General features: G+C 38.0%; 2 protein-coding genes across 2 annotated transcripts in view; both read right to left on the bottom strand.

Annotated features, from left to right (window-relative positions):
- Positions 1 to 7,150: 7,150 nt before the first annotated feature.
- Positions 7,151 to 27,805, bottom strand: part of LOC112177823 (vestitone reductase) — a 44,588-nt gene continuing 23,933 nt past the window's right edge. The window contains exon 4 of the mRNA XM_024316078.2: positions 7,151 to 7,442. Coding sequence (XP_024171846.1) covers positions 7,301 to 7,442 — 142 coding nt within the window. The 3' untranslated portion in view covers positions 7,151 to 7,300. The remainder of the gene's footprint in view (positions 7,443 to 27,805) is intronic.
- Positions 20,343 to 22,913, bottom strand: LOC112177835 (vestitone reductase). The gene is made up of 4 exons (XM_024316086.2): positions 22,732 to 22,913; positions 21,606 to 22,130; positions 20,735 to 20,930; positions 20,343 to 20,652 (listed from the first exon to the last, which is right to left on the bottom strand). The coding sequence occupies exons 1-4, from the start codon at positions 22,850 to 22,852 to the stop codon at positions 20,511 to 20,513; spliced, it is 984 nt and encodes a 327-aa protein (XP_024171854.1). The 5' UTR covers positions 22,853 to 22,913; the 3' UTR covers positions 20,343 to 20,510.

Raw genomic sequence — 27,805 nt, 5'->3', positions numbered from 1 at the left:
TTTTCCTTATCCTTCATTTCTTTTAGCCACTCACCCTTAGCCCCATTACAACCAAATAAAAGATCTCTTAATCTTGAATGTTGTGGGTTACCTAGCGGAGATGAGATCAAAGAGCAAGCATATGGTAACGCGTGTTGTGAAATTGCTTTTGAGTGAAACACATATAGCCCCTAAACACTTGAGCGGTAATATGTAGTGAACCTATGTGAGTTTAGCGGGTTATATCGGGTCTTCTATGTGCCTATTTGATTGTGGTGGATTGATTTGATACATGGTCAACACATGCATATACTTGAGCATTCTTCACATGTGCTTCTTAATTGCCTCACAAATTCAAAAAAATCTTATGTTGTGCTTACATCTACTTCATGGTCATGTACATAATTAGTTCTCCGAGGATTATAGTTGGAAAGGTTAATACCACACTTTCTTTATGTTTGAGCATTTGTGTTTGAGTTAATAGATTTTTGGCAATTAATTTACATTTAGTTTGCTTGGGGACAAGTAAAGTTCAAGTGTGGGGGTGTGATTATACGCATTTATATGCGTGTAAAAACACTAGAATTAAGCTAATCCTCATGTCAATTAATATGTAATTAATCTATTTTTATTTACTTTGTAGAAAATAAGCGGAATTGCAGAAACGAGAGAAAATGGTGCGAAATTGGAGCAAATTGGAGTTTCCGACAAAAGGACGAAATAATTAATGCGGGTCAACCGTGGTTAATGTCATCAAGGGAGTGGAATTCAATTGCTTCCGAGAGTATGTGTGGAAGTGCATGACGACGAGAGAAGAAAGAAGAGAGAAGAAGAAGAAGAAAAAAAGAAGAGAGAAAGCAAAACAAAATAAAAGAGAAAAGGAAAAGGAAAAGAAAAAAAAAATCTTCACTTTGCTGACGTCGTGATGACGTCAGCACACCATTCCCTTTTCTTTTTCCCTTCTTCCTCACCCGTGCAGCCTTTCCTTTCTGTTTTTTTTTTTTTTTTTTTTTCCTCTCTTCCTCTCATTGTTGGCCAGCTAGCCCATATCTCTCTCTTCTTCCTCTCTCACGGAGACCACATATAATTAACCCCATTTGCCTCTCTTCTTATCACTCACGCCCAGACCCATATATTTTCCAATTATCCCATTTCTTCTTTTTCTTCTCCCACCTAAACCTCACCTCACCACAAATTCCCTCCCCACCAAGATTTTCCCACCTCACCGAGATCCATCCTCACCTCACCAAAATCTCTTCCTTCTCATCTTTTCTTCCCTCCTCACCAAGATCCACTTCACCTCACCAAGATCTACCTCACTAAGATTTCATCTTCATCAATTCCACAAATTTCAAAGAGGAAGCCCAAGCATCAAGAACTTCATCACCATTAAATTTGGGTAAAAGTGGAGAGCCATAAATCAAGGCTAGCCATAATTGCTTTATAGCAATTTGTGGCTTGTTCTTGTTACTCCTACTTCTCTTCATTTTGTTCCTCTTTAAATTATGTATATTGATGTTTGTTTAATGATGGGTAGTGAGTAGATTTGTTGTTGGGGGCTAGGGTTGTGTGCCCTAGTCCAAATCTTGTGTAAAAGATGTTTATTTTAATGTAATGATGCAATTTTCATATGATGGATGCTTATATATATTTTTGTTGGGTTAAAATGCATGTCTAGGAGCCTAGTCAACTCTAGGGTGTGTATTTTGAGCATGTCTAAGATGGAGTTAGAGGCTTGACCCCCTCTAATTCCTAAGCTAGAAACCTTCAATTTCGTATTCGAGAGGTTATAAGCATGGTGATTTACACCTGTTACCTGAATGCGCGGGCGGGTCGCTTAGTAGTCTAATTCCTCGATCTTTAGGCCTCTTGATGTGAATTAGAGACCCTTGAACCGGCTCTAATTCATGCCAAGTGAGTTCCTACGACCCTTGAACTGGAGTAGGAATACCATGAAAGGGAATTTCGGTCCTTGGGCCTTGAACCGCCTTGGATACAACTACCGCCAAAGTAGGAAATTTGCATCTATATTAGATTAGCTTCCGACACATGAGATTTGGGTAAAGGAACCTCCCTAGCACCCGACATTCCCATTATATTGTTCACACTTTTCTAGTTTAATTTCCTTGCATTTTTATTAATCGCTTTACATTTTATTACTTTTTGTTAAGTTCAAATCCACTCTCAAACATTAAATCCATCGACTCATTTGTGTATACCCATCTTGAGGCTACAAGTTAGTGGCTTTGAATAGGCTTGGTGTGAGCTAAGCCGAGCATTACCAAGGCTTGGTGCCTTGATTGTTTATAGTCTTATTTTACTTTTTATTTTTCTTGTGTGCTTTTAGTATCCTACCGCCAATTATCTTGGTTAGGTCCAACACCTAATCCCCGAGGTACGATAAACTAAGGTCCAATTACTTCCCTTACTTGACAACGATTCGTACGCTTGTGAATAGTTTATGAACCAAGTCACTCCCTCCTTCCGGATTAGAAGTACGATGACATGATCTCTAGTTCTGTGACTTCAAATATGTTCTTGACTACAATTCAAAAGCTTTGCGCATCAATTCTTTGATGGATTTCTGTGGTAAAGACATCAAGATACTATGTTGATTGAGAGGACTCTCTCCACAATTCGTATTGAAGTGAATGTGAGACGGATCACAAAGTTTCATGAGCTCATTAAAGTTATGTCTGTTATTGAAAAGCGTGACAACGTCCTTGTAAAGAATTATAATTTGAGACTTGTGGGAACTAAACCTATCCCAAAGTCCGATTATAATGGCGCTCCAAAGAAAGGATGCCGCGAGTGAAACCCTAAATCTAGAGATCAATTCGGATGTTCTGGTCCACATAATCACTCTGCTTAGGAAGGTAAGCGCTAGAATAAGTGGACAAGGGGTTGAGGAGACCGCCTTTGGGAAGAGAGATGCCGCCGCTGTCAGGCCTAAGGCTACACAAGTACAAAACGCGCCTCAATCAATTGAGTCTGATCACAAAGATATGTGTTTTGATGTGGAGCATCTGGTCATTGGGCACACATTTTTAGAGCATATAAAAGTCTAGCTACAACATACAAAGTGTATCACGAAGCAAGAGAAGCTCACACCCTGAAACATGAAGACCAAGAGGTCAAGCTGAGGGTTGAAGACTTCAAATCTTGTGACGATGAAGAAACCACCGATTTTGTTTAGAGTCCTTTTATTTTCCAAAATTGATTGTAAGTGGGTCATCCATTTACTGAAACTGATGGATGAAGATCCCCCTTGGCATGCCTCCAGTAAAGGGAAGGAGAAGTAATTCCCTATTCCTTTTTCAATTAACCATAATTGTATTACTATAAGTGCTTCTGAACTCATTGCGGTTCTCCGCCTTTAGTGCTTTGTGCACTCTTTTCTTCTTCCTTTTTTTCTTTAATGTTGTACGACTTTTGCTTACAATTCTTTTGTTTTTACAGGGTAGCAGATCTTGTTTCCCCTACCCATCAAAAATTAAAGTTATTTGAACAGGAAGAAAGAGGAATTAATGTGGATCTTTCGGCGCTGGAGGATGTGCACTCCGAATTCCGCTATTGTCTAGTGGGTATTGTTCTTTTTGAGCGACCTTATAACCATCGCTACTTCAAAACCACGGTGATCGATCTATGGCGGCATCTGAATGATTTAGTGATTCGTGATTGCAGGGACAACATATATCTGTTCTAGTTTACAAATGCTGATGAGATGAAGTGGGTATTGGATAACGAATCATGGGCTTTTGACAGGAAGTTGATTGTGTTGGCTCAAGTTGGTGGTGCTTCTCCAATCTCTGATGTTGTTCTAAATTCAATGGCCTTTTGGATTCGTGTGTATCACTTGCCACTTCTTAGTATATGTGATTGTTTGGGAAGATTAATTGGTGACCAGATCAGAGTCTGTCAAGAAGTGGACTGTGGTGTTAATGGGGATTCTCTAGGTGATTACTTTCGCATCTGGGTTTGGTTTGATGTAACTCAATCTCTATGGCGGAGAATGTTAATTCATTTTAACGATCAGATGGATCATTGGGTGGAATTTTCTTATGAACGTCTTCCAGATTTATGTTTCAATGCGGCATGGTGGATCGTTGGACTAGTAACTGTAATCTCCGTGGAGTTCCTTCTACTGGTGAAGGGAAATCGTTTGGGCCTTGGTTAAAGGTTGAAATGGATCATTTTCGTCGGCATCACTATGGCGGATGGAGCAGAAGGGGGAAAGAAAATTTCCATTTTTAGGTGAACTTCATTTTCGTAGACTATATCAATGTTTTAAAAGGCTAAGGCGTAGCCGAGGCGTTTTTGGGAGAGCCTCAGTAAGGCGTTCGCCATGAGGCGTAAGGCTTACGCTTTACGTATTAACAAGATTTATGTAAGTAAAGCTAGATTCAGCTTAAGTAAAGTTTCAGAACACAAAGGAGCACACATAAACCATTGAATCACAGAACTCATCAATCGAAAGGGTGATAAAAAAGCAAGTCATGCACCAGTACTGATATTCAAAATGCCTATACTTAATTACTTATATCAACTTATATATTAAACAGAACAACCAAGTAGATTGGAACTTCATAGCATAGTTTTTCTAAGAACAGAACAACTAAGTAGATGGAAATTGCTATATCATAAACAGAACATTGAATTGAATAGCCTCAGACCTAAAAATGATATAGCCTCACACTAATAGAATTGAATAGCCTCACATTTTGGTCTCTGTATTGGCTTAACAAAGTTGGAAACGAGTGCACACATATATAACCCACAGAGTTTATAGGAATACGATTAGAATGTAGTTACTAGTGACCTATACATAAATCACCCAAATAACCCACATATATAACCCAAGGTCACAGAACTGTCAACACCACTCTTATTGAAGAAAGCCTCACAGAAACAAACCTCATAGCATCCAAGCCTCCTAAATATGAACCTTCCAGATGTAATTCCACTTCCAAGCCTCACCTCATAAGTTAAACAAAGATAAGCATATTAAAAGAAGAATTGTCTTTTGGGGTTAATCCTTAGATGCACCTATGAACACCACTCTTATTGAAAAAAGTATTGAATGCTAAGAATTTTCAAAATAAACCTGAGTCAAGCGATAAACTTCGATTGGAACACAACATCATTTCAAACTCAAATATATGAAGAATCAAAATCAGATAAACTTCAATTGAAACAGAACTACAAAACATCAATTTAAACTCAAGTGAATATAAACCTTAATTCGAAACTAGTTCAAACATTCAGACCATAGAAATCGAATTCAAGACCATAAATGCTCATACCTAAACTCTTCAAATCGAACTACAACTCTGAAAGTAAGAAAATTTATTTCTCCAATTCTGCAAACAGCCTCCTTTACAGCGAAATCCTTTAGAAAACCAATGGACTCTTGATCATTTTATCAAATTGCTACTTTCGGAATTGGGATTTGAGAGGGAAGGAGACGGAGTTTTGATGGAGAAGGCTGACGGAAACCAAAAATGACTTCAGCTCGTGAACATAAGGAGTTTTAATCCACACAAACACCAAAACTACGTCGTTTTGGTGTTGTAAAAAAAAAAAAAATTCTGGAGCGTCCACCTGTAACGCCTCCGGATGCGTTTTCTGCGCTTTCTCTGCCTTGAACTACTCCTCGACAGCAAAACACACTCAATTTCTTAGACGCCTCGCGCCTTTGAAGCCTCAAGGAGCGCCTGAGGCGCGCTTTTTAAAACATTGGACTATATAACTGAAAATTGTGAATCACATACTCAAATGCGGAGTATTAGATTCCTTAACAGAACAATTTGACATTTTGACCTCAAAGCCCAGTCAGAAATGACAACCAACCCAGTCTTAAAGCCAAAGACTCGGATATGAGAGCTCCAATTCATATCAGAAATTAAAAGAAAATATATCAAAAGTTCAAAACTGAGAAGACCCAATGCGCTAAATCATAATAGTTATATAACCAAGAGCTAAGCTACAATATTAACATGTCAGAATTCAAACTTACAATAGCAAAATCAACAAACATCAGTTCATCCACCTCAAAAATTACATCAAATTGACATACTCAACAAGACCCGGATGGTAAAGTAAAAGTAAAGAACCCAAATCAAGTCTCACCAAATCGTTCCAAGAAAGTGGTAAAATTTGACAACAGATTGCTGTCAAAGTGGTAAAATTTTATGTATATATAGTAAATGAGGCGTGAGTTCTTAATTGTACATTAAAGTCCTCTATTTTGTAACTAATACTTTTCTTGTGTAAATCTTATCATCCATGAGATAATTACTCGTCTGACAGTGCATTTTACTATAAATTACAACAATCGAGGTGTAAAGTGGTAATTATGGTTGTTTTTATGATAATTACTTGAAATATGATTTAATTTACAAAAAAGAAGATCACTTTACAAATGTTACAACAAATGTTTTGTTTACATGGTAAATGATTATATTAGACCTAAAACTTCTCAAATCCTTATTCTTGTAATCCAGTTGTTCTTTTTATAATTAGAGTCATTTCTTTTGTAAATTATATCATCGATGAGATACTTTACAATAAACGACCACATTGGATGTATTTAGTAATAATTATAGTTGTAATCAAAGTAATTACTATATTTACGATTTTCTCATCAAAATCCAACAATATGAAAAACCAAAAAGAGAGAAGTGCATTAACATCAAACCATTTTTTTGGGCCCCCAAGAAGACATCAAACTTTAAATTCTATAGCGCCGTTATTGAGTCATATTCACTTAATGAATTTTATGTTGTGTTTCATTGTCATTGGATCTAACACACATGATGAATATAGTAATGCAGTTAGAATTTATTTATTTCCATCAATATCCTCCACCATTAGATTTAAATTCAACAGCAATTGAGTACAACTGAGTATAAAAATCACTGAGTACGTGAAAATAATTGTTCAAAAACAAGATTAGAAGAAGACTCACTAATGTTTATTACATAATTTGCACCTAATTTTGATAATGTGCATACACTCACCCATAGGGCCACAAACCCAATGCTCAATGCTAAACTTGAAATCACTTTTCCCTGTTTGCCTCACAGAAAGAAAGGGTGCTCTATATGATTAAATTTAAAGACCACTTATGGAGATTATTTGTCCCAAAATCATCTTCAGTTTACCCCAAATAACCATTCCAAATCATTTTATTTTTATATTATTGGTATTAAACCAGTAAAGTTCCTTTCCCAACCAAATTGGGAATGATTGTACCCGCAATGTTTCAAAGTTTGCATAAATGCATAGGACCATATGTAGACCTTATAATGCCAGAGAGGAATTAGAGATAACCCTTCTCTTTGCAGCAGTGAATGGCCTCACTGAACATCTCATCAACCCCATACTTAAATTCGAAACCTGAATCCAAGAGTTTCTTTGATGACAGACCAGGAAACTTAGGACCTTTAACTTCCTTTAATGACCTGCAAACAGACAGATCCAAGACGAAATACATTTAGAGATGGAAGCAAAAAGAGAGATTGAAGTAATATGAAGTAGAATAGTTTAACTTACTCTACTACAGGTATTTGCAATTCAGGGAATTTGGCAGAAAGGAACTCGGCCATTTCTTTAATTGTTATGACATTTGATGAGCAATTGTATCTCCCTTTTGTATCATGATGTTTGAAAAGGAAAATGTGTGCTCTGGTGACATCATCCACATGTACTACTGATATATTGATAAGAACAGGATATTCATCCCTGTTGCCGGCCTGCATTAAGCATAGATGTCAAAGAAGCTTTTTAACTTGTGGTTAGGACTTAATTATCCTATATTTGGATTTTAAATCCTTCATTTTCATGTCTGCCATTTTAAATGTGCAGTATTCCTTTATTAATCCTTGAAAAGAAGGCATTTCCAAATTTGCCAACTCTAACAGGCTAACTTGGAATGATATAAACTCTTACAGATTCATAAGACACTTCACCAAACAAGGAACCTTGATCAAATTCTAGAAGTCAAACATCTATTCCCAACATCGATTTTAAGTAAGAATGTACTAAACTCATGAGTTGTCTGAAACTACTGTTATAGTTGATTCAAAACAGCCTGATATATATTATATCACGTGTTTGCTTATCCTAAGGCCTAACATTATATCCGGTAGTATTGCAATAAGACTATAATTGCGTTGAAACACATTGTATGCCATAATGCCATTGAAGCCCCCAAGTTTAACAAAAGGCAAAGTAGATCGTTTGCACAAATAGAAATTGTATAGGATATGTCTACTAGTTCTTTTTGGAAATGCAACCAAAGCAGATGTGTTTTCACTCATTTTATGCTAAACATACCTAAAACCAGAGCCAATGCGGTCCGAACAGAGCCAGGGAACTTGGGACAAATGAAGGGGCCAACAACAAAAGAAGGAATTACTGTCACAACCTCCAATCCATTTTTCTCCGAAAATTCAAGAACCGCCCTTTCAGTCAATGTCTTCGAAATCATGTATGAGCCTCCATAAGGCTTTAAAGCTTTAATGTAATCTATGTCACTTCAAAAACTCTCATCCATGTCTTCCACATCCTTGTTGCTAAATGCAACGGCAGATGCACTAGAAGTGTACACAACTCGTTTCACTGTTTTTGCATATAAGCACGCCTTGAGGATACCAAGGGCTCCATCGATTGATCGTTTGGTCACTACTGGTTCAAGTTCCTTGTCTTCAAAGTCAACCGGAGTAGCAACATGGAACACTCCGACGCATCCTTGGATGGCTGCATTGAAACTTTCTGGGTTGCTTAGGTCAGCGTTGAAAATTTGGAGCCTTTCTTCTGCTCCTGGCAGAGCTGTGAGGAAGCTTACATCTATCTTTCTTGTGTTCTTAGTATAAAAGTATTACTGCTATGATTTTCTTTTCAAGTACACACTAACTAAGTAGCTAGCAGTAAATTTGCCCAAACTTCAGTTTGCGCTAACAATAAAGACTTCTTTATGTGCGAGGCAGAACAATTCAACGATAAAGAAAACTTGTAGATTGGCCTTTTATCCCAATACGAAAAAATGTTTCAGAAAGGCAAAGGTTTGAACATTCATAGCAATAACTCACTTCTAGAGTTCTAGGCATTAAATTTAAAACTTGGTTCAATTTCTTTTACAGTTTTACAAAAGGAAAGTTCATATTTATTATGATCAAAACAAATAATTCATACCCAGAGAAAATTTGGCATGCAGATGCATAAACAACCAGCTCAATCATAATTAAAACCCCTAGTTCTTTAATTGAGGAATCAACTAAGTCAATACCCACATTTATAAAAGCAAGGGAAGTGAAACTGTGAAGATGGCTCACCTGGGTCTAATCTAATAGTAGTATTGACATAGTAACCATGCTCAAGAAGCCTCAGAATCAACCAGGACCCTATGAACCCTGAACCTCCCGTTACACATACTTTACCTTTCTCTCCTTCCATCTATGATTCTATCCCTGTGAGACTCTGTCTTCAGTTCACAAATCTGGTTCTTTGCATTCTCTAGAATCTAGATATATCTATTCATTTTAACCCCATACTATTTTTCCAACTCTATTGTCTCGTCACTTTCTTATGAATTCTTCATTTCTACTCGAGTGCACAAAGACTGTCCTATGGTTGTTGGTGGATGCTAGCTGGGTCCCTATGCCATAATTACAAGGGCTCAATTGTCGTTGTAACACTTGTTGTTCTTTTCTATTATTCTTTTCTATATTTTTTCGTTATTCGAAGGAATCTGTTATTATTAATAAAGGTTACCATACGTGATACATCATCCGATATGAATATTCAATACCAAATTACCAATGAACACCGATCTTTGGTTCAACCGTGCAATTTAGAAGACGCAAGTGCACTACCAATTAGTAGGTGCGTTGCCCCTATTACATTGCATTGGGCTATGTAAACATAGAAGATAGCAAGACTAAGAAGTGCACAACCCTCCTTATTTAGGCATTTCTACTGGTAATACGAAAATTATAGCATGGTTCCGGACGTAGTGGTTCAGGTTAATGTTATTGGTACATATGTCTTGCAGTTATTTCTGATTGGTCTCTTAATTTAATTTATCTTTTTTTCTTTCACTCCTTGCATGGTCCCCACCAAATTCGAGTAATACTATTGGCTTGGACTACCACGTGACACTTTACTCCGTGACCACAAAATAATTATTCAGTAAGATAATACAAGTTTTTATGAACTCAGATATTTTGTCAAAATAAATAAATACATTCATAAATATACTCATTCTTCTGTTTGGAAATGTTAAGAAGGAAATATACGCAAGTGCACTACCATTTAATTGATGAAGTTAAGTTGTTAATTCAGTCTTTTCCTAGTTGTAGTAGCCATTTTGTGAGACGAGAAGGTAATAAAGTTGCCCACCGTTTAGCAAAGGAGGCTTTGAAAGTTAGTCAACCGTTACTTTGTTTAGAGTCGGGCCAGATTGGCTTCATCAGTCTGTCAGTATGGATTTCCAGTGTGAAGTCTAGTTGGGTCAATGTTTTGCAGGGGTCACCATATCGGTGTGCTTTTGTAGATTGTTGATCCACAACTCATTGCATTCAATTCATTATTAATGAAGTATTCTTTTGATCAAAAAAACAAAAGAAGGAAATTTTTTTTTTTATTTTGTTGAGTTTGAGATGTCATTTATAATGAGTGAAATTATACATAATGAAAGGAAAGTAAAGTAATTCCTATTAGAGAATTAGAATAACAAATTCACCTCATTCATGACTCACAAGGAATCTGCAAAATTTTTCATTTCATGAATTTTGCACTCTATGTGGGGGCAAAGCAAAGGTATTTCATCTGCACTTACAACCAAGCCCCAGATAGAACCAGATAAAGGTGTACTAGAAAAAAGTGTTAAAAATAAGTAGCTATATATTCTCATCATTAGGGTAAAGGTGTTGCAAATATATACTTCCTTTCTTAAAATGAATCACACGCACACACATAGTTAATCTTCTCACTTATTTAGTTATCTCTAACGCTAATGAGATTTGAATATGTGACCTCCATAATGTTAGTTAGACACGGGCCACGGCTCACTGGTAACCTGAATTATAGAAAGGGAAAAATTCACCAACGGTGTCTGGACACTTAGGGGACTTTCAGAATGATACCTAAACTTACAAAGTTATCAATGTGATATCGGAACTCATTTTTTTGTATCAACGTCGTACCTACAACCAATTTCCGTCATGGAACCATTAAATTTTGCACGTGCGATGCATGTGAGTCACTTAATGAAGACAAAAAGACCGATTTACCCTCAAAAGTTTTTTTTTTTTTCCTTTTCTTTCTTTCTTTCTTCTTCTTCTTCTTTTTCGGTTTCTTTATTCTCTCCTTCTCTCCTTGCCAACACCACCGCAACCAACACCAAACCACACTGATCGATCAGTTCAACCAACACCACTGCCGCCCCCATCGAGCCAATTTTCTTTATCGATCTTCGGCGAAACCCTCTTTCTTCCTCATGGTCCTCTTCTTCTTCATCCTCGTCCTCTTTAGCAATGGGAAACCTAACCCCCTGCATCCTCGTTTTCCAGACCTCCGTCGGCCTCTGCCTTCACTCTCAATTCTCTGGCCTACAATTGCCTCTGATCGAAGTTGGGCTAGAGGCCGAAGTTGTTGGCTAGACCGATGAAGTTGCAGGTGAGGATGGTATGGAGGTGGTGTTGCATGTCGGGAACAATGGAGAGGATGGCGGGGTGGGATTGGAACTGTGATTTTAGAGTAGAGGGCTGGCGGGGTCTGAGTTTCTGATTAATGGTGAATAAAAGGGGGTCGGAGGAGAGAATGAGAATAGTGGTGGCTAAGTTGTCGGCGGCGACGGAGGGGATGAACTTTGAGTGAGCGGCGAAGCCTCAGTGCACAATTTCAATTTGCTGTAGGATTTGAAGTGGGGGGATTTAGACTGATTGATTGGCGGAATAGAGAGAAAATGTCGAAGCAAGGAAGGGGAGGGTCGGCTGGGAACAAGTTCAGGATGTCGCTGGGTCTGCCGGTGGCGGTGACGATCAACTGCGCTGACAACACCAGAGCCATGAACCTCTACATCATATCAGTGAAGGGGATCAAGGGGCGCCTCAACAGTATGTCGTCGGCCTGCGTCGGCGACATGGTGATGGCCATCGTGAAGAAGGGAAAACAGGATTTGAGGAAGAAGGTGCTGCCGGCCGTGGGGGTCGGTCAGCGCAAGCCCTGGCGCCGAAAGGACGAAGTGTTCATGTACTTTGAGGACGAGCAAGATGATTTGAATCTTGATGATTCAAATCAGGGGAAGAAGAAACCAAAAAAGAAGAAGAAAGAAAGAAAAAGAAGAATAAAGAAAGAAAGAAAAGACAAGAAAAAAAAACTTTTGAGGGTAAATCGGTCTTTCTGTCTTTATTAAGTGACTAACGTGCATCGCACGTGCAGAATTTAATTGCTCCGTTACGAAAATTGGTCATAGGTACGATGTTGATACAAAAAAATGAGTCCAGGTATCACATTGATAACTTTGTAAGTTCAGGTATCATTATGAAAGTCCCCTAAGTGTCCAGACACCGTTGGTGAATTTTTCCCTTATAGAAAACCCTTCTCTTTGCAAGATTGAATAGCGCCATCAAACATTTTCCCAAGGCCGTATTTAAATTTGAAGCCAGTATTCAATAGTTTCATTGACGATACATTAGTTCCTTTGTAACCTTTAATCTCCATTACCTGACTGAAAAGGAACCAATTAGAAAAAGTGAGTACGCATTGACACATTAATTTGACATCACAAAAGAAGAATTAATGAAGAAATGTTATGAGTTATGTTAGCTTCAATTGTTTACGCTCATGTGAGTTAATTTAAACCGTAAATCATTATTGGTCTAAGACTTACTGTGAAAACCTACATTGATCATATGTCATCATTATATGGGCCGTTTTGAATTGCTGATTATTGATGTGAGTAATACATATGCGTGCACCACTAACGCTAGCATTTTATTTACAAGAATATAACAGGAGAAACGATGTATGAAGTTCTGGGTATCTTGCGGAAAGAAAGTCATATTACTCATGAATCGTTGTTTGGATCGACGAACAAATGTACCTCCCTTTTGCATTAGCATGTTCAAGAAGGAAGATATGGGCACTCGCCACATCATCTATGTGCACCATATATGTGCTAACAAGATATTTACATTGCTCTTGGTCACCTGCATGGATTGAAAAAATAGCAGCTAATTGAGCAAATTAAAATTCAATTATATAGAATGCAATAAAACTTCAGAAAGAAGTGGCATGGAATCAATTATATCCGACTTGCTAATAAGGAGCATATCCCAAATGATGTACAGATGTAGTACTATTTGGCAAATATGACAGAATAAATGATTTTGTGTGTGTCAAAAATAGCTAGCCTTCATGTTTATGTCAAAAATGGTATGATCAAAGAATTCAAGTATACAAGTTAGAAACCAAATCATTTTGATACCGTCAAGTTAAAAAAACTAAATCATTTGGTAAGTATGCAGAGTTAGAATTTCAAACTTTCACGACATTAATTTTATATATCAAAGAAGTTAGAACGATTTACATTCTTGATGTGAGATACACTTCTTGTCAACAACAACATGAAATTAATATGTTAAATTAGCATATATGACAATTGGTTTGTCCCGGAATATAGCATTGACATACATGCATCAAGGCTTAGAATGTCAACAAAATCCTTGAAATGAACAAGTTTTTGTGTGTACATGCACTTTAGTTTAGTTAATTTTGCTCAATACTTTATACACTTTCCCTTATTTTTGTGTTGATACCTTTCTATTTTGACCCTCTATGTATCTAATTTCCTGATATTTTAATCGTTTCATGCATTGTAGTAATCTAGTTTATAAAGTATAAAGGGAAAAATAGTATACCAAAAATGGGAGCCATGCCCATGTACACGGAAGAAGGAACATTTGGACAAACGAAGGGTCCAACTACTATAGGCAAAACCACAGTGACAAGATCCAAACCATTCCTCTCTGCAAATTCCAGGGCTGTCCTCTCCACCAGTCTTGGAAACCAAGTACAAAGAGCTCACAAGCTTGTTACTTCTGCATACATCAACCTCACCCCATGTGTATAGAGAGAGAGAGAGGTCATAGGAGACTTCGCCAGAATCCGGCCAACGATCACCAGAATCCGTCCAACGGTCTCCGGAATCCGTCCAACGATTACAGTAATCTTGTCACTGACCGCCACCCACCGGATTTCTCTGAAAACTTCTCCGAAGGTCCCCAAAGAGGTCGTCGGAGATCCCATAGGTCGCCGGAAAAGATTATTGCCCTCAAATATACTTTTATTGCCCCTCTAATAGACCTCTATTGCCCCCTTAAAAACCTTTATTTGGGGGGGGAATAAAGGTTTATGAGACCTCACCAGAAGTCTCCAAAGAGGTTTTCGGAGATCTCATATGGGGTCGGAAATGTTTATTGCCCCCTAATAGACCTCTATTACCCTCCAGTAGAACTTTCGGTCATGGAATGAGAACTAATCTCCGTAAAATTAGACAAATAAAACTTTGATTAATGAAAAAAAATGAAGAGATTACATTAATTCATAACATCTATTACCCCCAATAGACGTATATTGCCCCCCTATAAAAAAAAGTTTATCTTTTTCTTTCTTTCTTTCCTACTAGGCCTTCTGCCCCCAGTTTACACACAAAAGAAACATTTGAGTGGCATTTATCTCCATGTGCTTCCATTCTTTGACCCCTCCACAAATCAAATATACACAATTGCATAGCTTCTGGGGCAGTAGTTGCAGAATTAGCGGATGCCAAGCCCAGGTAAAGTTTTTGATTTTTTCCCATGTCTTCCCAAGGTTGATAATGTAAATACATGACAATCACCATAGCAGGAATCAAGTAATTGTCAATGCCCGACAAAAATTGCTTTCTATGACTAAAGCAAAAGCAAACCAGATCACAGAAATACCACTTTTATCTATTTTTGGTACAAGAAATACCATTCTATCACCATCAACGTACAATACCATAAACAACATTTACAATGTCAATTGATTGATAAAGTAGAGCCAAATCCTAACAGTTTATGCATTACCAATGAGCCGCAAATAAACATCACAAAACAAGCTAGGTTCCCGGAATTTGATTCGGAGCAGCCTGAGGTTGTCGTCGTGATGAGCTAGAGATCTGGGAAGTCGAAATTTAGTCTGGCTTATCGGTGCACGGTACGGAGACGTAGGTTGCAACGGGCGGTGCTGGTTCGAGGTGAAACCGAAGCCGGTCTAGGAATGATGGGAGGCCATTGGCCGATCAACATCGACTCCAACAAGGAGGGAGCGACGGGGAGGGGGAGAGAGAGAGAGAGAGAGAGAGAGAGAGAGAGAGAGAGAGAGAGAGAGAGAGAGAGAGAGAGAGAGAGAGAGAGAGAGAGAGAGAGAGAGAGAGATGAGGTAAGTGGGAATAAAATGTAATTTATTAATTAGGTTAAGGATGAAATTGTCATTTTGCTTCAAATTGGGTTAGTGGGAATAAAAATTTGTTGCTAAGGTATGTGGGACAATTTAAGCTGATTTTGGTGCTTTGGGTCAATGATCCTTAAAACTTTAAACATAAAAAAATTTGATTAGTGTGAAATGTATCGTGACATTTACATAAATCAACAATTATCAGTAACTTGCGTACGTAAATTCGTGCACGTTGCTCTCGTCAAAATCGGACAACATAAAAAACAAAAAAGATAGAAGGGCATTAACACCAGACTTTTATTCTTGATAAACATAAAAAGCAAAAAAGATAGGAGTGCATCAACACCAAACTTTTTCTTTGGGCCCCAAGCAGACCTCAAACTATGAATTGTATAACATCCTTATTCAAAAATAGAGTCATGTTCACTTACTCAATGAATTTCATATTGTGCTATATTGTCATTGGATCTAAATCATATGATGGAAATAATAATGTGGTTGGAATTTATTTATTTCCATTAGTATCCTCCACCATTGAATTTAGATTCAATAGAAATTGAGTACATCTAAGCATAAAAATCATTCAGTAGGTGTTGGTGACGAAAAATTCCGTAGAGGATTTTGATGCACATTGGCATGCGGACTCGAGCGGAACCTGACCAGGAATGATCGAGAAGTTTCTATTCATAGCTGACCTGGTAACGATGAGTCAAATATTTCTCTTCGTCATGGACCTAATGACAACGAGGCGGAGACTTCCCCATGACTTGATAATGAGGCAAAGGCTTCCCTTCGTCTATGACCTTGACATCGATGAGGCGGAGGCTTCCCTTCGTCCATGAGCTTGACGTCAACGAGGCGATGACTTCTCTTTGTCCCTGACTTAAAGATGACGAGGCGGAGGCTTTCCTACACCTTTAGCCTTGACATCAATGATGCAGGGGCTTCGCTTCGTCACTGATTTGAGGAGAAAGGGAATAACTGTAGAAAACCCTCCAATGCCTAAGTCAGTAACTGTCTAAACAATATGTGATAAAAAGAGTCGGAATGAGATATCATACATGGTCGTCTTGCCCCCTAATTATAGGTGTGAGGCGACTTGGGTCATAAGTCATGATTTGTTACCGCTTTATACCTGTACGTAGTTCCAAGCTTTATGATCGTCATCAGTGCCGCGCTTAATAGTTGCCATCATTGTCGTGCTTAATAGTCGTCGTCATTGTAGCATTTACAATCGTAATTATCACCATATTCATCGTCATATTTACTCATATATTCATGGCACGATTCAATCGTCATGATCGTAAGTCAAATTTATATACCACCCCCACAATGCCCCCAAATTTTCTATTTTGACACTTGTCCTAACATGAATTTTCTAAAATCTGGCCCTGACTTGAGCCCAACTTAGAAGTCCCCTCTCTTTTGACGTCGGATAATCTCCTTTTTCGAAAGAGTTCAACATGGTCTCCTCCTTGAGCATTTGCTTTTTCAAGTCTACGCCTCCTCGAAAGTTCACTTCCTCAAGCCTTTGCATCTTCGAGAGTACACCTCCTCGAGAGTTTTTCATCTTGAGTCTTTGTCTCTTGAAGAGTTCGCCTCTTTGAGAGTCTCTCTTCTTCAGCCTTCATCTATTCAAAAATTTGTCCACTCTAGAGTTCACCTCTTCAAGAGTTTTTCTTCTTGACCCTTCATATCTTCGAGAATTCGTCTCCTAGAGAGCCCTTTTATTCCCCATCTTACTCTTTTGTTTTTCTTTGTTGTGCACTCATAAGCACAAGAAGAAAAACAATATGTTGTTTATATATCACTGCTGCCTTTCCAAGGATCAGTGCTTACAAGATGTTCAAATAATAATGAAAAACACGAATATATTCAAAGCACAGAGTTGAAACCAAAACAATAAATGATGAATTCATGGGTTGCTTCTCAGGGCGAAGAGTTAGTCTCTACATAGGACACAAAGTCGCCCCCATTTCAACTTATCAAGGCGAAGAGTTAGTCTTTGCATGGGACATAGAATTGCTCCCATTTTCCTTTGACTCTAATAGACAACATTTTATTCATTTTGGCCACTGGCCTCATGTATATATTTTGGCCACCACCCTCACACATTCCTCTTGGCCACCGGCACACACACGCATTTCAGCCACCGGCCTTATGCATTCATTTCGGCCACCGGCCTCACACATGCATTTGGCCACTGGCCTCCTGCATTCATTTCGGCCACCAGCCTCACATATACATTCTAGCCACTGGCCTAGTGTATTATTTTGGCCACCGACCTTGTGCTCACATTTTGGCCACCGGCCTTATAAGTTTATTTCGGCCACCGACCTTGTGTTTACTGTTCAGCCACATGCCTCATGTATTATTACAGTCACTTGCCTCGTGTATTATTTCGACCATCGGCCTCATGTATTCATTCCAAAATGAGACATTTGTTCCGCAGGCAAGGGTTACTGTAAAATCACACAAATTAAGCTAACAATATTTCAACCATTTCGGCCTCAAGCGAAAATTAGAAAAACCACTTCTAATGGAAAGAACATTAGTCTACATTATCAGGATTTTGCCTTTTTGATGTTGGTTCCATCCTCAATCATACATCAAGATCATGTAACAGATTCTAGTAAAAGGGCATACCCAGGCGGAGTCATTCTCTGGATGCAATTGCCGCGTCCTGGGGGTCACAGCTGACATGCATTATCTCTGTCTTGATTAATTCTCTTGAAGAAACACCATTTTTTTTTTCCACACTTTTTGCTTGGAGTTAAACAGATTCACTACATCCTTCTTTTGCTTGCAACTACGAAAATATTGGGAGATGAAGGTTCGGCTCAATGTCGTGGGCTTTTTCCTCGCTGAGAGGTTTTCCTCGTCAGTGATGTTTTTTTTTTTGAATGCTTCTCCTCGTCGATGATATTGGCTAACCTCGTTGAGGATATTTTTTCTTTATTGAAGGCTTCTCTGCGTCAAGGATATCTTTTCTTCATTGAAAGCTTCTTCTCATCGAGGATATTTTTCTTCGTCGAGGGCTTTCCTCATCGAGGACATTCTTCTTTCGTTGAGGGCTTTCCTCATTGAAGGCTTCTCCTCGTCGAGGATATTTTTCTTCGTCAAGGATATTTTTTTTTCGTCGATAGTCCTTTTACTCCTCGCTGAGAGCCTCTTTCCTCTCCGAGAGCTTTTTCTATTTGAGGTTTATATTTCGTCACTCTCAGTCCTTAGTGATGGAAATGAGATTCCTTGAGGTGCAGCTCTCGCCATCACTTTTTAGGAAAAAGTGTTCCCACAGACGATGCCACTTATTGGTGACGAAAAATTCCATAGAGAATTCTGACGCACTAATGAATGCGAACTGGAGCAGAGCCTGGCCAGGAATGATCGAGAAGTTTCTATTTGTAGCTGACCTGGTGACGACAAGCAGGAGGCTTCTCTTCGTCGTTAACCTGACGACAACAAGGTGGAGACTTCCCTTCATCCCTAAACTAACGACAACGAGGAGGAGGCTTCCCTTCGTTCCTGACCTTGACATCCACGTGGCAGAGGCTTCCCTTCGTCCATGAGCTTGACATCGACGAGGCGATCACTTCTCTTCGTCCCTGACCTGATGACGACGAGGTGGAGGCTTTCCTTCTCCTTTGACCTTGATGTTGACGAGGCAGAGGCTTCGCTTTGTCACTGATTTGAGGAGGAGGGGGGGTACCTGCAGAAAACTCTATTTGTTTAAATGATCTGTGATAAAAATGAGTCGAAATGAGATATCATACGTGGTCGTCTTGCCCTCTACTTATAGGTGTGAGGCGACTTGGGTCATAAGTCGTGATTTATTACCGCCTTTATACCTGTACTTATTTCCGAGCTTTATGATCGTCATCAATGCCGTGCTTAATAGCTGCCATCATTGCCGCGCTTAGTAGCCTTCATCATTGCAGCATTTACAATCTTAATTACCACCGTATTCATGGTCATATTTACTCGTATATTCATAGCGGGGTTCAACCATCATGATTGTGAGTCAAATTTATTGACCAACCCTACAGTAGGTGAACATTTGTATTTGCATCTTGAGTCAAAAACAAGATCAGAAGAAGACACTCACTAATGTTTATTACATTTGCATCTAAATTTGATAATGTGCCCCCACTCACCCACGCGGCCACAGACCCAGTGCTTAGTGTACGTGTTGAACTTGAAACATCCCTTTTCCCTATTTGATTGCCTCACGGAAAGAAAGAGGTGCTCTATATGACTAAATTTAACGACCATTCATGAGGAATCTTTGTACCTAAAAAAAGGCAAGCTTTAACCTATTAGAATGATGAACGTGATATTTGCATTTAGTTTCTTTTTAGTTGTACCTACATGTGCCAGAACGAGCATAATTAGCTATAATGAGCCACGCTCATTGTACCGTCAGAGGTACCGACTCCCACCAAAGGGATGACCTGCGAAGGCACGGCCAGGCAGGCTACCGCTTAAGCCCTGGACCGCCCCCAGAACACCGCTGACGCGGCGCCGCGTCAAGATAGCATCAAAAGCTCCAGACGCTGGGAATCGAAGCACATCAGTCCCACATCGGAAACAAGAAGAAGATCAACCTCTTCCTCAACTATAAAAGGTTCTCTCCTCTCTCCTCATTAATTACGCAATTACTACTCATTTATTGTTATTCTGCGCATATATAGTGACTGATTTAGGCATCGGAGAAGTGAAGACCGCCCAACGCGGTCTCCCTCTGACGCCCTGTCTATCGTGTTACAGTAAACAGGAATCACCCGATCCTAGGAGTAGCGGTCCGCCCACCGGACCCGCGTTAAGCAAGGAATCGGCTACCGCCGGACTTGAGCATTAACATTAATCATCTTCAGTTCACCTTAATAACCATTCCAAATCATTTTATTTCTACATTAGTAGTATTAAACCAGAAAAGTTCCTTTCCCAACCAAACTGGGAATGATTGTACCGATAATGTATTAAAGTATACATACATAATATATATATATATATATATATGTAGACCTTATAATGCTAGATGGGAATTACAGATAACCCTTCTCTTTGCAGCAGCGAATTGCCTCGCTGAACATCTCATCAACCCCATACTTAAATTTGAAACCCGTATCCAAGAGTTTCTTTGATGACAGATCAGGAATCTTAGGACCTGTAACCTCCTTCAATGACCTGCAAAACATAGATAGATCCAAGACTAAATACATTGCAAAAAGAGAGATTGAAGTAACATGAAGTAGAATAGTTAACTTACTCTGCTGAGGGAATTTGAAATTCGGGGAATTTAGCAGAAAGGAACTTGGCCATTTCTTCAATTGTTATGACATCTGATGAGCAATTGCATCTCCCTTTTGCATCATGATGTTCAAAAAGGAAAATGTGCGCTCTGGCAACATCATCCACATGTACCACTGATAAATTCATAAGAATAGGATATTCATCCCTATTACCTGCATTGAGCATATATGTCAAAGAAGCTTTTTAACGTGCATGTGGGGTTAGGACTTTGGAATCAAATAAATTCTTAATTATTCTAGATTTGGATTTTAGATCCTTCATTTTCATGTCTGTCATTTTAAATGTGTAATATTCTTTACTAATCCTTGAAAACAAGGCATTTCCAATTTGCCAACTCCTACAAGCTAACTTGGAATGATATAAACTCTTACAGATTCACAAGATACTTCACCAAATAAGGAACCTTGATCTAATTCTAGAAGTCAAACATCTATTCTTAACATCGATTTTAAGTAGGAATGTACTAAACTCGTGAATTGTCTGAAACTGTTGTTATTGTTGACTCAAAACAGCCTGATATATATATATATATATATATATATATATATTATATTAGGTGTTTTCTTATCCTAAGGGCTAACATTATATCCGGTAGTATTGCTAACGACTAAAATTGCATTGCTAAAACAGACTTCTTGAATGCAATGATGTGTACAACTTCAAGGAAACACATTGTATGCCATTGAAGCGCCAAAGTTTAACAGAAGGCAACCAAAGTAGATCGTTTGCACACATAGAAATTGTATAGGATATGTATACTAGTACTAGTTCTTTTTGGACATGCAACCAAAGCATAAGTGTTTTTAGTCATTTTATGCTAAACATACCTAAAACCAGAGCCAATGCGCTTTGAACAGAGCTGGGTAACTTGGGACAAATGAAGGGGCCAACAACAAGAGAAGGAATTATTGTCACAACATCCAATCCATTTTTATCCGAAAATTCAAGAACTGCTCTTTCAGTCAATGTCTTCGAAATCATGTATGAGCCTCGATAAGGCTTTAAAGCTTTAATGTAATCTGTGTCACTCCAAAAACTCTCATCCATGTCTTCCACATTTTTGTTGTTAAATTGAACAGCAAATACACTAGAAGTGTACACAACACGTTTCACCGTTTTTGCATATAGGCACGCCTTGAGGATACCAAGGGCTCCATCGACTGATCGTTTGGTCACTACTGGTTCAGGTTCCTTGTCTTCAAAGTCAACCGGAGTAGCAACATGGAACACTCCGACGCATCCTTTGATGGCTGCATTGAAACTTTCCGGGTTGCTTAGGTCCGCGTTGAAAATTTGGAGCCTTTCTTTTGCTCCTGGTAGAGCTGTGAGGAAGCTTACATCTTTCTTGTGTTCTGATTGAAATAGTATTATTGTTATGATTTGCTTTTGAAGTACACACTAACTAAGTAGCTAGCAGTAAATTTGCGCCAAACTTCAGTTTGTGCTAACAATAAAGACTTCTTTATGTGTGAGGCAGAACAATTCAACATTAAAGAAAACTTGTAGATTCGCCTTTTATCCCAATATGTTGAAAAAATGTTTTAGAAAGGCAAAGGTTTGAACATTTATAGCAATAACTTGCTTCTAGGCATTAAATTTTAAACTTGGTTCAATTTCTTTACAGGTTTACAAAAGGAAAGTTTATATTTATTAGGGTAATTATCACAAATGGTACCTGAACTTATCATCTATCTTATTGATGGTACCTGAACTTCAAATAGATGATAAGTTCAGGTATCATCGATAAGATAGATGATAAGTCAAGGTATCATTTGTGATAATAACCATATTTATTATGATCAAAACATACCCAGAGATAATTTGGCATGCAGATATATAAACAACCAACTCAATCAAAATTAAAACCCGTAGTTCTTTAATCGAAAAATCAACTAATTAGTTAATACCCACATTTATAAAAGCAAGGGAAGTGACACTGTGAAGGTGGCTCACCTGGGTGTGATCTAACAGTGGTATTGACATAGTAACCATGCTCAAGAAGCCTCAGAATCAACCAGGACCCTATGAACCCTGAACCTCCCGTTACACATACTCTACCTTTCTCTCCTTCCATTTATCTCTGTGAGACTCTGTCTTCAGTTCACAAATCTTGTTTGGTGCATTCTCTAGATATATGGATTCATTTCAACCCCATATGCCATCTTTTCTAGGTGTGTTATTTTTTCAACTCCATTGTCTCGTCACTTTCTTATCAATTCTCCTCGAGTGCACTAGACTTTCCCTATGGTTGTTGGTGACTTGGTGGAAGCTGGGCCCCTATCCCATGATTAGAAAAGCCCTGTTGTCGTTATTGTTCTTTTCTATTTCTCTTTTTGATAAAATAGAACATACCTATAGTATGCCCGATTCATAGATAAAGAATAGTATATAAGATTATTCTGTTTAAACACTTCTGTTCAGAGTAATCTATGTCCCATAAAAACACCTCATCTTGCAGGCAATCTAGTTTACCTAACATTACACACCGAGCACGCAATTGTGGTACGCTAAAGCTAAACACTTCCACAAGATTCATAGAGACATTCTTACTAGCATAGACATAAGGCTAAGTTTGGTATGCCTGTTCTTTGAGGAAAAGCTGGCTTCTGCTTATTTATGAGAATAAGTAGCTGACAAGCAAAGTAGCTGAGTGTTTGGTAAACTGGCTTTTTATATGTGCTGTCAGTGGCAAAAGCAGTGGCAAAGTATTTGGTAAATTCAAACTGACTTGTGCTTTTTGTTCGTGGAATGACTAAATTTGACATGAGAGATTATTTTTGCCTTAATTGTTTGGTAATACAATGTTGTTCAAATGCTTTTGTTATTATTTTTTAATCTTTATTATGTCCTTATTAATTTTTGTCAACTTTCAATTTTTATAAATCATGAAAGGTTGTCAATTCTGACACGACCTGATAACACGACTTGAAACCCGCACGAAATAAATCGGGTTGAACCCGCACAATTAAAAAGCAGGTCAGTGGTGGGTCAACCAGCCATGACCCATTTAATAAATGAGTCGGCCACAGGTAAACCCACCAACACGAAGTGAACCGATATAACCCGATTGTGCTATATTTCTTCTTGAAATTTTGAACGTTCAGAGTATTTGATCATAGGATTAGACAATTTGAAATATTTCGCTTTTTAATTATTGGATTTAATTATTTATGAATTATATATAATTATTTATATTTTTCGTCTTGTGGAGTTTTTAGTGAATTTAATCAATTTATGCATTTTTTAAATTAAATGGGTCTCATTGTTAACGCTTAAATTGGTCATTTTGTTTAACAAGACATGACCTATTTATTAAATGGATTAAGCGGGTTGGAAATGGGTAACCCGTTTAACAAATAAGTTAGGTCTGAGTTTAAATTTTTGACACGATTATTAAATGGGTTGAGTTTGGGTTTATATCTTGCGACACGACAAATACCTTGATCCGACACAAACCAAACCCAACACGACTCATTGACAGCCCTAATCATGGTGACCATATGATTAATATTGGACAATTTTAAAAATAACTTATACAAATATATTAGTAACATTAATAACAATTGGTTTCTTGTTCGCATCAAGTAGCCACACAAAATATCATAACATATTCAAATGTCCACATTATTACGCGCACTCATCAAACTTTGAGTAATGCTATTTCTTATTGTTTCCATTTCTTGTGCACCATGACCATGATATTCTTCTTCTACATCATCATCCATCTCTATCTCACCACTTGACCCATCACATTCTCTTTCTTCACTGTGGACAAAATGTCTATCACGATGTAATGCGCATCAAATATTTTAGCTTCAAATGTAAAGTGACCAGAACATAAAACTTCAAGACATTACTGAACTTTGCAAGAAAGTTATAAGGCCCGGTCCAAGAAAGTTATAATGAAGGAAACTGTACATAACTATGATCTAATGGTCTTAAAATAACATAACCATATAACTAAAAGCAATTCATTTAAGATCCAATTCCATCTTCATAGTACAGGCGATACAATTGGGAATAAACAACAGTAGAACAAGAAGCATACCATAGCAATATGTCTTCCAAATGTTTGTAATAAGAATAAGCTTCACCAAGATGGACCACAAGGTTCCAGTTCATCTTCAACAATCTCTTGACTGCATGCTAAGTTTAAAATTTCTTCCAGATTGGAGTCATAAATAATTAAAGAAAGAACAAGTTGATTGCTGAAACCAAATAAAGCTGAAACACACAATTTAAGTCCTGTCCAGCAGTTGCAGCTATCCAAACTATCAGCCAAAATACACCAATAATAATACTATGAAAATAAGAAGACAGTTCAGATTGGAAACCAAAAAAGCCACAGCACATGGAGCTAACCATAACCAACAGCATAAAACAGAGCAAGGAGGTCTTAAAAATAAATAAAACTGTAAATTTAACTGTAGCCTAAGATATGGCAAATCAGTATTCCAATTTCCTACAATGCAAAGGGATTTTGGAACAAGCAGTGCCCCACAAGTCAAAGCCTAAAAACAACTGTAAGACACACTATGAACTTTCAATCAACCAAATGATGAGGGTTTTGTACACACTAAAAGGAATTCAATGAACACATCAATCATTCTGAAATGGTCCTCATCTGGACAGAGAACAATGAAAAACATGTCAACCCAGTACTCGACACATCATTTGAAAATGTGGAGGAGAGGTAAGAAAAGTCAGAAAATTTATAGTTGAAAGAAAATTGGAACCCGCATTTATAACAAAAAGACATTCACTCCACAGTCTCCACTAGTCCACTGAGCAAAACAGAACAATAAGGCCCAGTTTGGCCAAAAAAATTTCCTCGTCGAAAATAACAACACAGCATGATTGAAATTGTGCCATCACTTCCATTTCCTTCATTTTCTAAGAAACCAACGAGGATCAGAAACCACAGCTCTGAAGAATCATCAAACACAAACACTAAAGACCCAATGAAACAAAAAGACAAATCAATCAAACAGTCGGTGTGGGATATGAAAAAGAAGAAATCTTTAAACAAATTCACATCCTTTATCTGATCCCACTTCAAATCATAACAACCTCAACCCACCAAAACCAGAAGCCATAACAACCCAGATCACGAGAGAGGACACCAAAAAGCTGCGGCTTCTGGCTTCTGAAAGCAGGCCTAGAGTGGCTTCTGCTTTTACCTCCAAAAAGCTGGTGCTTCGTAGAGAAGCTGGCTGACGACTGACGAGAGAGGACACCCACTGATCCAGAACCAAAATCGCCGACCCAGAAAGCAACAATCACGAAGCCTACCCCGTCGGGGTCGAGGCACGAATCAAAGCAACCCAACTAGCACCCACTAAAAAAATCGATCGAAACCGCCCTCCATTTGTTCTCGAAACCCCCCTCCATTTGTCCAGATATATTTTCACGTTGTTGTTCTCTTCTATTATTCTTTCTTATTTTTTCATTTCTCAAAGGAATCTTTTATTATTAATAAATGTTACACTACATGATACATTGTCGGATATGAATATTCAATACCAAATTATCAATGAACACCGATCCTCGGTTCAACCGTGCAATGTAGAAGACGCAAATGCTCTCCTCATTGGTAGGTGTGTTGCCAGTTGCCACTATTACATTGTACTGAGCTATGTTAACATAGAAAATAGCAAGACTAAAAAGTGCACAACCCTCCTTACTTAGGCATTTCTTCTAGTAAGATAATACTAGTTTTTATAAACTCATAGATATTTTTGTCAAAATAAATAAATTCATAGATATACTTATTCTTTTGTTTGGAAATATTAAGAAGGAAGATTGTATTATTTTTGTTGAAGGAAACCCAATTTGTGTGTGTTTGGCACAAATATAATTACTTCTTATAGTTGCAATAAGGTAGAATATTTTAGATCTTCTGATCCATATTTGGTTAGGATACTTTGTAACTCAAGAAATTGTACATATAATCTTTTATATAAAGAGACTCATATTATCAATCAAAGGAACTCAGTATTATCTCAAACTTTCTTATTCTACAATAGGTTATCAGTACGAAACCCTAATCCTGAATCAATAGCCAAAAACCCTAGAAAAACCAAAACAGAAAATCTGCCATTAGCCTTATAACCCCATCACTGTTTCGATATAATTCAATATTTCTTGGAAATCGAATTTCTTGGTAGCGAATTATGCTAAAAAATTCATATTGTTTTTATGGTTAGCTTTTAAGCTCATAAATTGACTCTGTTCTTGTTTTTCCTTTCAGGATGTCAAACTTAAATAAGCTTAATTTTGCTCCATTGGACACAACAGGCATTGGATATCACAAATGGGTTCGTGATGTCTGGAATCACCTCAAAGCACAAGGGATCCTATTTGTGATCCAAGAGCGTACTACTGATGTGCTCACCAAATACGCCTCAGATACTTTGGATACCAATGTGCCAAAGCAATCATTCTGATGGGATCTCATATGAACGAGTCTCTTCATTTTGAGTACCTAAAAGAAGAAGATCCTAGAAAAGTGTGGGTTTTTTTTTTCTTCTTTTCTTTCTCTTTAAAGAGGATTAAAGGATTTCACTCCTACCCCCATAGTGACTCGAACCCAGGACCTGAATCTTAGGTAGTGGGTGCTCTAACCACTGAGCTAACACCACATCGTCAAAAATTATGAAGTTAGGCTGATTCGAACCCAGGACCTGTAATGTAGCTGTAGCATGGCAGACCATTGCACCATACCGGCCATCTAAAAAAATTTGACAAAAAAGTGTGGGTTTCACTCGAGGAGCGTTTTGGTAATGTTTGTGACTCGCTACTTCCGGATTAGAAGTGCGATGACATAATCTCCGATTCGATGATTTCAAATTTGTTCTTGACTACAATTCGGAAGCTTTGGGCATCAAATCTTTGATGGATTTTTGTGGTAAAGACATCACAGATACTATGTTGATTGAGAGGACTCTCTCCACAATTCGTATTGAAGTGAATGCGAGACGGATCACAAGATTTCATGAGCTCATTGAAGTTATGTTTGTTACAGAAA

Source organism: Rosa chinensis, chromosome 1 (assembly GCF_002994745.2).
Source record: "Rosa chinensis cultivar Old Blush chromosome 1, RchiOBHm-V2, whole genome shotgun sequence".
NCBI classification, from domain to species: domain Eukaryota; kingdom Viridiplantae; phylum Streptophyta; class Magnoliopsida; order Rosales; family Rosaceae; genus Rosa; species Rosa chinensis.
Note: the sequence above shows the minus strand (reverse complement) of the source record. Positions and strands in the feature narration are given on the sequence as shown.

What these genes read in the sequence shown, in the direction of transcription:
- LOC112177835 (XM_024316086.2), bottom strand. Translation starts at nt 22,852, where the DNA reads ATGGAAGGAGAGAAAGGTAGAGTATGTGTAACGGGAGGTTCAGGGTTC. An exon ending in CACTGTTAGATCACACCCAG is followed by an intron (nt 22,131 to 22,731) that starts GTGAGCCACCTT and finishes TATTTCAATCAG; the next exon opens with AACACAAGAAAGATGTAAGC. An exon ending in CGCATTGGCTCTGGTTTTAG is followed by an intron (nt 20,931 to 21,605) that starts GTATGTTTAGCA and finishes TGCTCAATGCAG; the next exon opens with GTAATAGGGATGAATATCCT.